The 14654-nt window shown below is 41.7% G+C and overlaps 1 protein-coding gene across 1 annotated transcript in view; it reads right to left on the reverse strand.

The window, feature by feature from the left end:
- Positions 1–4857: 4857 nt before the first annotated feature.
- rasa3 (RAS p21 protein activator 3) overlaps positions 4858–14654 on the reverse strand; it is a 50701-nt gene continuing 40904 nt past the window's right edge. The window contains exons 11-24 of the mRNA XM_063009624.1: positions 13905–14053; positions 13348–13462; positions 11731–11805; positions 11340–11463; positions 9660–9766; positions 9439–9516; positions 8950–9027; positions 8310–8383; positions 8044–8150; positions 7556–7638; positions 6320–6528; positions 6078–6181; positions 5812–5995; positions 4858–5073 (exon numbers count right to left, since the gene is read on the reverse strand). Of these exons, the coding sequence (XP_062865694.1) occupies positions 4998–5073; positions 5812–5995; positions 6078–6181; positions 6320–6528; positions 7556–7638; positions 8044–8150; positions 8310–8383; positions 8950–9027; positions 9439–9516; positions 9660–9766; positions 11340–11463; positions 11731–11805; positions 13348–13462; positions 13905–14053 (1563 nt within the window). The 3' untranslated portion in view covers positions 4858–4997. The remainder of the gene's footprint in view (positions 5074–5811; positions 5996–6077; positions 6182–6319; positions 6529–7555; positions 7639–8043; positions 8151–8309; positions 8384–8949; positions 9028–9438; positions 9517–9659; positions 9767–11339; positions 11464–11730; positions 11806–13347; positions 13463–13904; positions 14054–14654) is intronic.

Below are 14654 nucleotides of genomic sequence, written 5' to 3' on the forward strand. Positions count from 1 at the left end.
TTGGTAATATGGTCCATCACACTTTAAAAGAAATGTCAGACTGTTAATGTGGTTTAGCACATAAAAAAAAAGTATGACTGTTAACATGGTCCTTCACACTACAAAAATAATGTCCAACTGTTAACATGGTCCATCACACTACAAAATAAATGTATGACTTAATATGGACTGTTTGTTTGTTTATTAGGATTGTAACGTCATGTTTTACACTTTGGTTACATTCATGACAGGAACGGTAGTTACTCATTACACAAGATTCATCAGTTCACAAGTTTATATAAAAACAGTCATGGATTTCGTATCTCCAATTCACCTCACTTGCACGTCTTTGGACTGTGGGAGGAAACCGGAGCACCCCAGGACCTTCTGTGAGGCAACTGACTGTTAACATGGTCCATCACCTTACAAAATAATGTCCGATTGTTAATGTGGTTAATCACACTACAAAATAAATGTATGACTGTTAATATTGTCCATCACACTACATAAGAAATGTCTGACTGTTAATGTGGTCCATCACATCACAAAATTATGTCCGATTGTTAATATTGTCCATCACAGTACAAAAGAATGTCTGACTGTTAATGTGGTCCATCACACTTTCCTGGATCTTTGTGATTTCATTGTTTTTTTCCTTACAGTGTTTACACTGGATGCTCTTCCGGTGTTTTTCTTACCTGGTGATCTGCTGGCCTTTGTTCACACACACACACACACACACACACACACACACACACACACACAAACGACTCCGACGAGAAGGTTTCACAATGGTCATGGATAGGATTCGGAACTTTGGGAGCTGCTCCTTCAGGCACCGTTTTTTGTTTAAAACATTATGAAACTTTCAAACATCAAATTAAAAATCTAAAAAAAAATTTCAAGTCCACCATGAATGCCAGTTTTAAAAAGTTTACAATTTTCACAGAAACAGTTGCAAAAATAATTGAAATCCCAAAAGTGACAAAAAAAATACTTTACACGTGTATGTACACTTTTGACTTTAATTTTCATTTCATTTTATTTTCATCAACATCTTTATCCTAATCAGGGTCACGACAAGCCTGGTTCCACAGGGAAACACTAAGCGCAAGGCCGGAACACCCTGGATTGGGTGCCAATACATAGTTAGACATAGCCAAACATGGCCGTGTAGATGCCTGTCTTGCTGATAGGTGGGTTTGCGCTTTAATTAATTTAATTTCATTTTAGAGTGTTAAAGTTGTTTTTGCAACACAGTGGTGCAATGGTGTCATCTCACAGCAAGAAGAGCCTGGGTTTGATTCCTTGGCCGGGCGGTCCGGGCCCTGTGTGTGCATTTGCGTCTACCCTGTGATGGACTGGCAACCTGTCTAGGATGTTTCCTACCTTTCGCCCAACTAGATCAATTAGAGCCACTGTGCATCTGACCAGGATAAATTGGTGGTAAAACAGACAATAAATGAATGAATGAAGTTGTTTTATAGGTTGAACAAATCTACACAATTTAAGCACAAAAAACACAAAATAAAACACACAGATTTGTTGTTATTGCCTTCATTTGGACAAAAAAGATTGCATCCACGTTTGTCATGTATTCCAAACTGAGTAATAACACTCTTCATATACGTTTATCAAAAATACACTGTTCGCCCTGGTTAGGCTTTCACTCGGAAGCTCACGGACCTGAAGCTACACTCAGTTATCCATTATCATTTTAACTTTAATATCAGATATTATTAGAGTAACGAATTTTCAAAAATCCTTGCATCACTTGTATTGTGTATTGAGAACACCGAAACTGTTCAACTCACAAAATGTTATACTGTGATATAAAAATAAATACTTTTTTTAGGAGTGGGTAGCAAAAATGTGTCTGGCTTACAGCATATTAAAACAACATATTCACACTAAAACATGCACCAGTGTGTGAATTCTAGTCAGGGTCATGAGCTAAACAGCACTCGTTATATTACAAATACAGACGCTGAGAAATGCTGGTTAAAATATAGATATACATCACAACATATCAATTCATTTTACTCACACGCACACACACACACACACATTAATAAGAGGGAATATTCTCAGTACGAGATTTAAGAACATATTTAAATGCACTATTTACAATACAGAATATTCAACAAAATTACAATAAACAAAACCAAATGTCTGCCACTGGTGTAACTGACAAAAATGAGCTGATTACAGACCTGTTTATTCAAACTAGCTAAACTAAGAGAATATTTGTACAAAATTACTGGCTTTAAATTAGTCTGGGAATATTATTAAGTGAACTGAGTTTTAGTGTCATGCCAAACAGTAGGTCTGTATATTTTGAGATACATTAAGAATATACACGTACATGTGCTAGCGGCCGGGTAGGAGGGCTGGAGGAATTCTTTATTAATGCTGCGGCCTCTGCTGCACAGAGACAGTGAATAATGGGGAGCAGTGCGTGACTCTGCGTACGTGATACTGATCCCTGTATGAACCCGCCTCATGCAGGTGAAAATCAAGGACGGATTAAGGATAGTCTGGGCCCCTGGGCAAAGAGGCCCTCTAATGGTATGCCCCCCTCTTTCCTAGGACCCCTAATAGCCAGAAGTCGAAGTCAGAGCAGTGCCACAACGCCTCGTCCATTTTCATAAGGGGCCCAAAAGCATGGCTAGGGGCCCCAAAAGCATGGCTAGGGCCCCCAAGAGGCCCTGGGGTCAAAGTCCCTAATAGTCAGAGGATCCTTAAAATGGAGGGCCCTCGGAAATAAAAATATATTGTATCATAAATGTTGATAGGCATCGCAAAATGTTTTGGGCCAGGGCCCCCCCGGGGCCCCCTGACCTCAAGGGCCCCTGGGCGCTGGCCCCACTGGCCCGGTCAGTAATCCAGCCATGGTAAAAATAAGTCGTCGTCAAAGGGGAAGTGTGTTAGGTACGACCCTCCTCGGTCAGGGTCGGGGTCTGCAGCAGTGAAGAAGAGACATAATCAAGTACTTGGATACGACTAGATTGGAGGAAAAGGTAAAAATGCATAAATATAATAATAAAAAAAGAATATACATGTAATTTAATTTCCTTCTCTGCTATGTTGGGCCGACACCCTGAAGATTTCAGGGAATGCTCTCTCAACAATACTGTAATGCGTCTGTAACGGGCAAAGTGCAAGCAAAGATAAACAAAATAACACTATTTAACACAACATTATATAAAATAGTGGTTAAAATTAAGATCTGATGCGGAAAATTCCTCACAGTCTCCATTCCAATTCATTCAAATGAAGCACCTATTCGTTTTGACTGGCACTACTTTTTTTGAGCTGTGATGGGGAGACTGAGAATGGCTGTCACATGATTGGTTGTTAAAACTCTAACAGCTTTATTTTACACATTATAACCCTCATAATAGTCTGGTCAGATCTATGATCTATTATTTTATATTTATTGATTAATACGCTAGCCTACCACCCCCCCCTGAGATCTGGGCTCGACTCTCAGCAGTTGCTATTGGCCAGCTGGGCACATTCAACAGCATAGTGGTTTAGGAAAAGTAAAAAGTAGATGTCCTTCAGTAGCCAGGTCATGTAACTGACCTAAATCCAATTGACAATCTGTGGATGGACATTAAGAAAGCCGGTTACCACGAAATTCAACTGAACTTGAACGATTCTGCAACGAAAAATGAGTGAATGTTCCCAAGTGTAGGTGTGCAAAGCTGGTAGAGAAAAATCCAGACTGACAAGTGTAATTAAAGCAAAAGGTGACTCCACACGGTGGTCTGGTTACGATATGGTGGGTTCAGTCTCCCCAGAATCACTGGGCATAATACAGCAACACCCCCAGACGGGACGCCAGAGGTAGGGAGCTAGCGTAATTTACTGCTGTACCACCTGTATCCACTATGATGATTTTTACGAGTTTTTGGGATGGGCAATAAACGTTTCTACTTTTTTTGTTGTGTATTTTAAAACATGCTTTATAATCATATATATAATCATTTGTGCAAAACACTCTGGGCCTTTATTAGCTTTTATATGTCTGGTAATATTAGTTTCATGATTTAAATGTAATGAATAAAATAAAGTGTGACAGCCACGCCCATTTTCCCTTTCTTTGGTACAACATACACTATGTGGCCAAAGGTATTTTGGCACCTCTCCTAATTAAGAGCTTCAGCCACACCCACACCCACTCCCACCCACACTCACAGGTGTATAGAGTCCTGTAAAATAACTGATACGGATGTTCGGGTACTCAGCTGGGTGTTCACACAGACAGGATTGGCTGTGTCTGAGGGTGGGTGGGATGATTTCTTATTACTCCTGCAATTGCCGGCTTTTCTGGCCGGTCGATGTCACCTGCGCAGAGATGGTGAATAATGGAGAGCAGTGTGTGACCTGTGAACCCACGTCATGCTGGTGAAAAGAAGCGGTTGGCTACTACAAACTGGGAAGTCTAAAGCAGTAGAGTAGATGCATTTGAGGATTTATAGAATTAAAAAAAACGGGGTGTTTAACTAGTTCATGGTCCACATACTTTTGGCCACATTGTGTATAAATTGTAAACTAAAATTCTACCCTGCATTAAAAGTCTGATTCGTTTAGAAAAGAGACTGTACACTCATTCACCCCCAAAACTAAAAGAAGCAGGTTCGTAATTTTCTAATGCTCTGGTTATTACAGATGCACCGACGTGATTTACATTAGAACAACAAACCCCAGGATCCTCTTTCTGACCCGCAGTTCGTTTTTAAGACTTAAAAGAGCTAGAATTAAATTCTCCAGGTGAATCCATCAGCGCTGGACGTCCACCTTTGAGAACGTGCCCTCGGACACAGCTACGTCGTCACGGGGGGGGGGGGGGGGGGGGGGCGGGCGTGACCGTTAAAGTGCAGACAGTTCTGGGAGAAGCTGTCGATTCGATTCGAGCGTGAATTTCTCGCTCGATCTCGCACTTGTCGCTCAGTTTCTTCCCTTCAGTCGCAGCTCGTGGTCCGTGTGGAAGAAAGGCATTGTGGGTGAAGTCAGATGGAGTAGGTGGAGCTCTCTGATTGCTGGCGGATGTAGCACTGGAAGCTCTTGTCACCGATTGGATGCTCCCTGTAACAATGACAACCACAAAAATTATTTACTGTTACCAACAACAGCGCGGGTGATTATAAAATTAATCATAATTGTAAAACATAAAATTACTGCTGAGACCTGGGGATCCAGGGTTTTAATCTCAGCTGTGCTAACGGCCAGTCGGCGTCTGCATTGACATGACTGGCTAGTGTCTGATAGGGAAAGTAGGGATGGCTGAAACAGCCTAGCCACCGGGGGGCCGGTCTCAAGCCTGGATAGAAATAGTAGCAGCAAATTCGTACATTTGAATATTTGCTGCAGTTACGAACTCTGCTGGCTGATCAGTGACGCTGACAGTAAGATGGGGAATGATGGAAATCGGTGCCTGGATCTCCGTGCGTGATACGGATCTCTATATGAATGCACCTAGTGGACAGGTAGTTACTGGTTACACAAGATTCATGGGTTCAAGTCAAACACAGTTATGGACAATTTAGTGTCTCCAGTTCACCTCACTTGCACGTCTTTGGACTGTGCAAGGAAACTCCCGGAGGAAACCCACACATACACCGGGAGAACATGCAAACTCCACACAGAAAGAACCCAGACCGCTCCATCTGGGAATCAAACCCAGGACCTTCTTGCCGTGAGGCCACCGTGCCGCCCTGTGTAAGGTGTAGCCCTCCTCGATCAGGAGTGGAGATCTCCCGAAATGCGATCGGGAATTGGATACGACTAGATTGGGAGAATTAAAGAGATTAAAGTCGTACTCACTGACTACCATACTTGGTCTTTCGGAACTTTTCACGCTTGTACTGTGCATGCTGCTCCTCCAGTTCCTGCACGCTCGTTACCACCTGCTTGAGGATTTTGTAGGTCTCCTGTGGGTCGTCTATGACGAAGGTGGAGTACTCCTCCTGCTCAGGCCCGTCGTAAACAGACCTACTGCCGCACGCCTCTGTGGGGGTGAGATTTGAACACGGGTTACTAAACGTAGTCTTACTGACGGGACAACGCGCTTAACACTGAGTGCCACCCACCTTGCATCTTAACCAGCTTGGACATGTACGTGCTGAACAGCGAGTAGATTCGCTCGGTCTCTCGATCTCCGTCGATGTCGAGCTGGATGTTTGCAGGCAGGCCACTGTACAAACACACAGAGACAATGTGGTAACACAGCAGCACCGATTGATGAGCATCTTAAAAACCATTCCATTTCCTTCACCAGATATATACATGCACGTATGAACGAACTGATATGCACTTCATCGACATGACTGACCCAGTGCAGGGTGTGCATCCCGGGGCCGAATCGATAGCTTGCTTGCAGCAGAGCCAGTGGCCGTTGAGGTAGGCTGATGGATGGTAGGTGCTTAGACGCTTGCGGTTACACTGACTAACTTTAGTCAGGATGTCGATCCAGTCTCGGGCCTCCACACAGTTGTTGGCCTGTATGTAGAGCGCCCGCTCCGGCTGGATTACCTGAAACATCTGGAGTGCCAACAAGGATGAGAAGGAAGAAAAAGGTTAAAATAACACATTAGATTTAGTTTATTAATAAAATACATCTACTATACCATGTTTAGACATTATGCTGTATATGTGCACTTAAAGACTGACTGCGTTCCATAGTTCATAGTTATTTATCTTAATTCTCTGTACTCTTTTTATTCCTGGTCTCTTAATTCTAATTTTTTTTTTTGCTTATTTTATCTTATTCCTTTTATACCTGATTCTCTGGCTTGTTTTGCTGTTCTGTGTTCTCTGTATTCATCTGTTTTTATTGTACCTTATTGGTTGTCATTTGTTTTTGAATAAAATTCTATTATTATTATTATTATTAAATAACCCAAGCCTTAAGAAAACTATAACTACAACTTCTAAAACCCGAGAAAGGAATAAAACAAAACTATAAGCTGCAGCTGAGAACTCAAAAACAAGAAAGACAATTCAGAGGTCAGGAGCAGTACCACTGCACCTCAACCGCCCAAGAACAGCGAACGGAAGGCGACTGCATTACGAGAGCAGTCCCAACTCCATGTAACACGTTAGTCAGAAAACTGAAAACACGTGAATGTGGGTGCGACCTGGCCAGCTACTCGGTCCACTGGCATGGTTACAACCCAGACACTCACCAGAGAAAGAGGGAGTCTCAGAAAACACAGAGCAACCAAGACATTAGAAAGTTACCACAGCATACATGAGAAAACCCAACAGAGGGATACCCAGAATAAACCAGAAACCTGCTCCTATTTACCAACTGAGTTCCTGGGGGGGGAAAAAAGCTATAGAACAATGGCAAAAAAGCTAGAAAGAGCAGGACGAGACGAAGAGGGTTATGTGGGAATGGAAGGTCCAGACGTTTTAAGTCTGTTCCAGCTAAACGAGAAATAATAGTAATAAGACCAAGACTGACACCAAAAACCTTTTAGATGTTGTATTTTAACATAATACACAAGCATACAAGGACATAAGAGTTTTTTTTGGGAATGTGTGTGTGGGCACCATTTGCTCTTACATTCTTCATCTTAAAAGACTCCTCCTCTAATCTCTCCACAGCCAGGATGTTCTCAATAGGGATCCTACACAGAGGATTTTCACCTGTACACACAACAATAACATCAAATGAAACACAATTTAATAAACGTCCCTCAGTGTGCCACACAGGATTTGACAACATGCACTCAGACTACTGATAAGAAGAGTAAGACAGAAGCCAGAAATCACTAAAAAGAGCTGCAGGATATCCTGAAAGCAGCAGGAACAACAGTTACACTTAAACAATATAAAACAGTTGGTGAAAATCCCCTTGACCCGCCCACCCAGCAGACGTTAGCCAATCATGTCTGCGTGTAAACGCATGGCTGAGATTTGAAAGTGCGAGCCCAAAATTTACCGCCACGCCACCTGAGCGCCCCTCTAACCAATATTTTAATCAGACGTTTACATAAATGCCTGTATAACTGAATACTGACAACTAATGGAACACGCCTTTGTGTTTGTTACCTTTGGTTCTGTGGTAGGTGAACTCGTGGTTTGTGAGGCGAAACCATCTCTTCTTAAAATTCTTCATGCCAAAGCGTTTCCTTCCCTGTGCTCTTTTGATCATAAATCTAAATGCCAGACAAGTCATGAAAGAAAAGTGGTGGTACAACAGTGAGTTAATGAATATTTCAATAGCAGCTTCGTAACAGTCTACACGTTTATTAATCAGTTATCCTAAAATGATTCATTATGCCAGGATGGCGTGGGGACTGAGAGATGCTGCTCACCCTTCCTTTAACATGATCGGTGTCTCTATGTTCTTCTGGTCCCACCTTCCAGATGATGAAATCAGATCTAGAAACTGTAAACACAACCCATCAGTAAAGACAGGACGCTCGAGCGATGCACAGGTTTATTGAGCTAGTACACCACCACTGGAATCTAGGGTTCGAATCCCCAGAGGTGGACAGACATGATTGGCTATGTCTGAAGGAAGTGGGGTGCACAAGGTCATGTGACGGATCGGCGTCCTGTCTGGGGTGTGTTACTGCTTTGCGTTTAGCGATTTCAGGGAAACCGGACCCACCGCAACCGTGACCATGATAACGCAGTGGTAACATTTACAAATGAAATAAATAATTGAGTATTTATAAAACACGGTTAGATGCAGAGATCTGGTTTCTAATCTCAGCGGTGCTATCAACAAGCCTGCCATCTAGACAGATATGACTGGCAATGTTTGAGGAGGTTATCGAAGCCCTGCAATGGATTGCTGCCCTGTCCAGGTTAGTTCTGCCATGCGGCCAGTGTTTCCTGCTGGAACTAGGTCCACCACGTCCCAGATCAGGGTACAGCAACTGATGAAAATGAAATTTAAGATGCACAGCAGGCAAAACGTGAAATTAGAGAAATGCAAAATAAACTCACATTTTTCACAGCATCTGCATATTTCTGCTCGTTAAAATAATCGTAGAAGGCAGCCATGTATGACTCTTTAAAATTGGCCTGGAAAACAATGAGAACGTCATTAAAACTGGATTTTTCACAGTAGTGACAGTAGTGATGAATAAGAGTTGGTTTGCTTGTTTGTTTATCAGGATTTTTAACGTCATGTTTTACACTTTTTGGTTACATTCATGACAGGAACGGTAGTTACTCGTTACACAAGATTCATCAGTTCACAAGGTTATATCGAACACAGTCATGGACAATTTAGTGTCTCCAATTCACCTCACTTGCATGTCTTTGGACTGTGGGAGGAAACCCACATGGACACGTGAGGCGACAGTGCTACCCACTTAGCCACCGTGCCGGATGAATAAGAGCCACGTCCTGCCGATGAAACATGATGCTCAGTAGACTGACCGAATTAGTCACATATTCCCCCTAGATTAACATTTTATCCGGCCAACTCACAGATTTAGACTTGGCGAGGCTTCCCAAAGTTTGGATGGTTTTGGAGATGAGCGTCAGAGTCCGTGATGTGCAGGGATCCTTCAAATAAAAGACATTAAGAACATATAAAATATAAAAACACTCACACATATAAAAAACTCATACATCTAGTTTACACACTTGTACGGTCACATCTTTACAGTATTAGAAGCTAAGCTCAGTACAGGACAGTACACACTCACCGGATGATGCGGCCTGAGCTGGAAAAGGTTTGGTGAGAGGATCGCTGGGGCGAAGAAGCGCAAGAAAATAAAACTACTGACTGCTGTGTATCTCACATCCTGGTCTACTACAAAACACACACACAAACATCATTCCATATCATTAGATATTAACAAACTGAAGGTAATGATTAATGTGTGCTGTATTTAAAGATAAATTTAAAACTATTCAGAGCGTGTGTGCCTGTGTTTTGGTAAACATTTCCGATTATAGGTCAAATAAATATATATATATATAAATATCAAATACATAAATAAATATACAGTATATATATATATACAGTGCCAGTCAAAAGTTTGGACACACCTTCTCTTCAGTGGTTTTTCTTGATTATTTTTATTTTCTACATTGTAGATTAATACTGAAGACGTCCAAACTATGAAGGAACATATGGAATTATGTAGTAAACAAAAAAATGTTAAACAAACCAGAATATGTTTTATATTTTACCAACTCTACCTCTGCACAACACAACTGATGGTCTCAAACACATTAAAAAAGCAAGAAATTCCAGAAATTAACTCTAGACAAAGCACAAACGTTAATTGAAAACCGTTCCAGGTGGCTACCTCATGAAGCTGATTGAGAAAATGCCAAAAGTGTGCAAAGCTGTCATCAAAGCAAAAGATGGCTACTTTAAAGAATATAAAATATAAAACATATTCTGGTTTGTTTAACACTTTTTTGTTTACTACATAATTCCATATGTGTTCCTTCATAGTTTGGACGTCTTCATTATTAATCTACAATGTTGAAAACTAAAAAAAAATCAAGAAAAACCACAGGAATAAGAAAGTGTGTCCAAACCTTTGACTGGTACTGTATATATATATATAAAATATTCATAAATTATGGACCATGAAAGACGTAAAACATATAATTTGATATATAATATTATAAATGCCTTTTTATCCCATTTTTCTACACTAAGCTCATCCTCACTGCCAGTGCTTTTCTCATCATGAACATCCTGATGGACTCTAAAGTCATGTTTGCTTGTAGCACTATAAATGTTTGCCAACCACTTTACATCAGACTGATTTCATCATTTAAAAGTCATGATGTATGTTTTTAGGGTTTCCTACTACTGCTGTGATATAGGGTTCGAATCCCAAGCAGAAAAGTGACCAAGGCCCTGCAATGGACTGGCTTCTCGTTCGGGGTGTGTTGCTGCACTGCGCCCATTCATTTAAGAAACATAAAACCCATTGCCACCCTGACCAGCTTTTGATGCCAAATGGTCCATTTTAATTTCGTGTTTGGGTACGAATTTACTGCAATGTGTATCTATCTCCAGCAGGAGGAGCTGTGTGAACATCAATCCCAATGTAACACTAAATTCCTCCTCACTATAGAGCCACTACAGGAGGGAGGGCAGGAAGGCAGTGAGGACATGGGCAGGATAAATTACAGGGCCACATCTGTAATTAATCCAGTTCTAAAAGTTTTCTATCCCATTCTATTCTATTTTCATAATTCTGTAAACTCTTGTGAGCTCACACATAAAGTTAGTCAAAGGGTCACTCAGCCAGAGCCTTTAATAAATGCAAGTAGCAATTTAATCCTTTACAGATTTCAATTGCTAACCAAGTCAAGGTCACAGTGTGTGTGTGTGTGTGTGTGTGTGTGTGTGCGGTTACCTTGGAAACGTGTGGCGGCAGACTCTCGCAGCGAGAAGAAGATGTCGCACATGACGGTAGGGCATCTGACGCCAGAGGTGGTGATGACGTTGAAGATGCGATCTACGTACTGCCGCAAGTTCTCCTGAGAAGAACAAGTGCAAGAACTGTCATGAAGAAATGCACAAACAGAAACTATAAAAACATGCAGCCGTATATCGTTCGCTTTGTTACGTCATCATACGGGTGAGGACACACTGTGAACAGATTTGCCAATTAGAAGCGTTGTCGGTGACGTTCGGTCGAGTAAGCAGGCTTCAGAATCACGTTCCACGGGTGTCAAACTCATGCACACGCGGAGGAGGAGCCACACATGGACCCATACACGGAGTGAGAGAAAAGTCGGACTCACCCTGTTGGTCTCGAGATTCTCAGATTCTTTCAGCTTCACTGGATCGATTTCACAAGGCTTGTGGTCAGTGCAGATCTACACGGACAAACCACACATCAAAAATAACTGACCGTAACTAAATAGAAACGTGTGTGTGTGTGTGTGTGTGTGTGTGTGTTTTATTTACATAACTCTGCACATTTAATTTCAATTCTACCCAGAACTAATTCAGTATAAATAGTTCCAATAATTAGCAGGAACCCCCACACACACAATCCACCACCAACATGCCTGTGTAGACGCCCAGCTGAACTCTCACAATAGATACACCTCAGTGCTACCACCTCCCCCCTTAATAGAGGGGGCCGTCACACACTCACCTCTACGACGGCGTATTAGGGCCACTTTAAAGAAAAAATCATTTTAAGTTTTGATTTTGAGAATAAAGTCAAAATGATTATGAGATTAAAGTCTAAATATTATACCCATAGCAACATTCTTGTGTTAAAATGAGGGATGTTCATGATTTGTTATACTGTACTTTCATATCGGTTTCTCAAATAAAGAAATCCTCGATCTCCTGTAACATCAGCACCAGCGTGTTATTAGTATAATGACGCTGAGACGGCTTTGTAATAAACTGGGTTTATTTAGAAGAACGTGTTCCACCGGTGCGCTCTGCGTCTGTTTCGTCGCTAGTACTTCAACCGAGCCTTATGGACTCGTGCGATAAACTAAAGCCGTATGGCATCGAAATCCCCAATCTCCTGCACATCAGCACCAGTTTGTTATTAGTAGAAGGACAGTCAAATGGCTTTACAATAAACTGTGTTTATTTAGAAGAACATGCGCCACCAATGCGCTCGGCATCTGCGTCGTCGCCGGTACCTCAACCAAGACTTATGGACTCATACAATAAACTAAAGCCGTATAGCATCAGTATAAATGATTGCATTGACATGTATAGTCTTCATGTCATGTGGATGGAAGTGTACAATACATAATAATAAATTGGATAACCACAATAACACTCGTTATAAGCTGCCCTCGGCGCTTGTGTGCTGATCCAGGTACTGAGACCCGAGCTTCTCTGAACTGACAAGCCTGCGACGGCTGCACACTCTCTGGCCACAATATTTCCACTTTAATCTCATAATATTTTGACTTTAATCTCGAAATCGAAACTTTAAAATATTTTTACAGTGGCCCTAATACGCCGTCGTACACCTCCGACATGCACGCAGCTCATCGCTTCTTTTCACAGAGCGAAACACAGTGCAGGCACCTTAACCGGTCAGCAGGGGCAATACTTACACCATCAACAAAGAATCCTGTTTCAGCCTTCATCCCTCCCCCTACACACACAGCCAATCGTGTGTCTGTATAGGTGCCCGTCCGGCTGATACCAAACCTGAGATTTGAAATCGAGAGCTTGAGATCTCAGCACTGGTTTTCTAGCTAGTTTTATTGCTGCCCGACCCAGGTGCCTGCTTTGTGCTATTATTATGTAGTTTTTATGTTTATTAGAACAATAAATGCACCAATAAATTGAAACCTTGATGGTATAAAACAGTTCAGCAGCGTGATGAGTATTTGGGTCTTGCAGGAAAGCAGAGAGAATAACAGTAGTGCGCTCACCTCGTCAATAATGGGTTTGAGTGTGACCTGGAGATAGTGCATTCCTGCTAGCTTCATGGTCTCGTCGATGCATTTGGATGTTAGTGAGTTGCCCCGGAATATCGTGTTGGGATCCCTGAAGAGTGAAAAGCAGGACACGGTCAAGATACGGCCAACCCTGTACCACCTTTGTACCAACCCTGTACCACCTCATTATTCAAACCAAAAACTTCATTTACAGCCCTAGCAAAGTAAAATGCTGACTAATTATAAGTGTCATTCATTCATTCATTTATTCATTGTTTTAACACTGCTTTATACTGGTCAGGCTCTCAGTGGGTCTGATCTATGATGCGAAAGGTAGAAAACACATTGGATAGATTGCCAGTCCACCACAGTGCGCGCACACACACACACACACATACCGAGGGCAATTTCCAGTAGCGCCAGTTGACCTGATTAACAATAAAAAAACTGCTCGTTCTGAGTGAAAATTGCTGCCTACTCTTAGCATCTAGAGAATTTCAGATAGACAAATAAAGGCAGTGATGTAAATGTTAGTTGGAGTGTTGACTCACTGCGTTCGGTTAACCTCTGCCTTGGCGATTGCACTGATGAAAGGCACGATTTTTCCAAAGTGCAGAAAGAGGCGCACCAGCGGGACGGCGGCTTCCTGCTTCTCCCGGCACACTTCTCCAAGGATGTGGGCCGCTGATGCTGAGACCGGCTAAAACAGCACAAAACTTTATCACTCACGGTCAATCTTTACATGTTCTAACAGTAACTGTGTTAAAAGTGCACAAACATTTACTTTTTTTTTTGATCAAAGTCTTTTTATTGATCAAGGATTTTTACAATATACAAAATACAAACAATCCCAAGCCCTTTTAACCCCTAATCCCCCCCCCCCCCCCCCAAAAAAAAAAACCCCTGCATACACCAAATGTCACATATTAAAAACTTTACAAAAGAAAATATGAGCATATGTAAAAAAATAGAAATCACAGATTTCTACACAATGAAATAACAAGGTACATAATACCAAAATAAATACATCATTCATATCACAAACCTAGTGTCTCTTAACGGGTCATATTTCCAGCTTTCATATTTTCCACAAATGTCAAGAAGGGCTGCCAGGTTGTGTAAAACCTCCGTACTGACCCTTGAAGAGAGTATCTTATTTTTTCTAATTTAAGGTATTGCATAACTTCTCTAATCCAGTGGGCGTAAGTCGGGGGAAGAGAGTCTTTCCACCTAAACAATATTAATCGTCTGGCTAGTAAAGTGCAAAAAGCCAGTACGTTACACTTATTGTTACTTAGGTT

Source organism: Trichomycterus rosablanca, chromosome 15 (genome assembly GCF_030014385.1).
Source record: "Trichomycterus rosablanca isolate fTriRos1 chromosome 15, fTriRos1.hap1, whole genome shotgun sequence".
Lineage (NCBI taxonomy): Eukaryota > Metazoa > Chordata > Actinopteri > Siluriformes > Trichomycteridae > Trichomycterus > Trichomycterus rosablanca.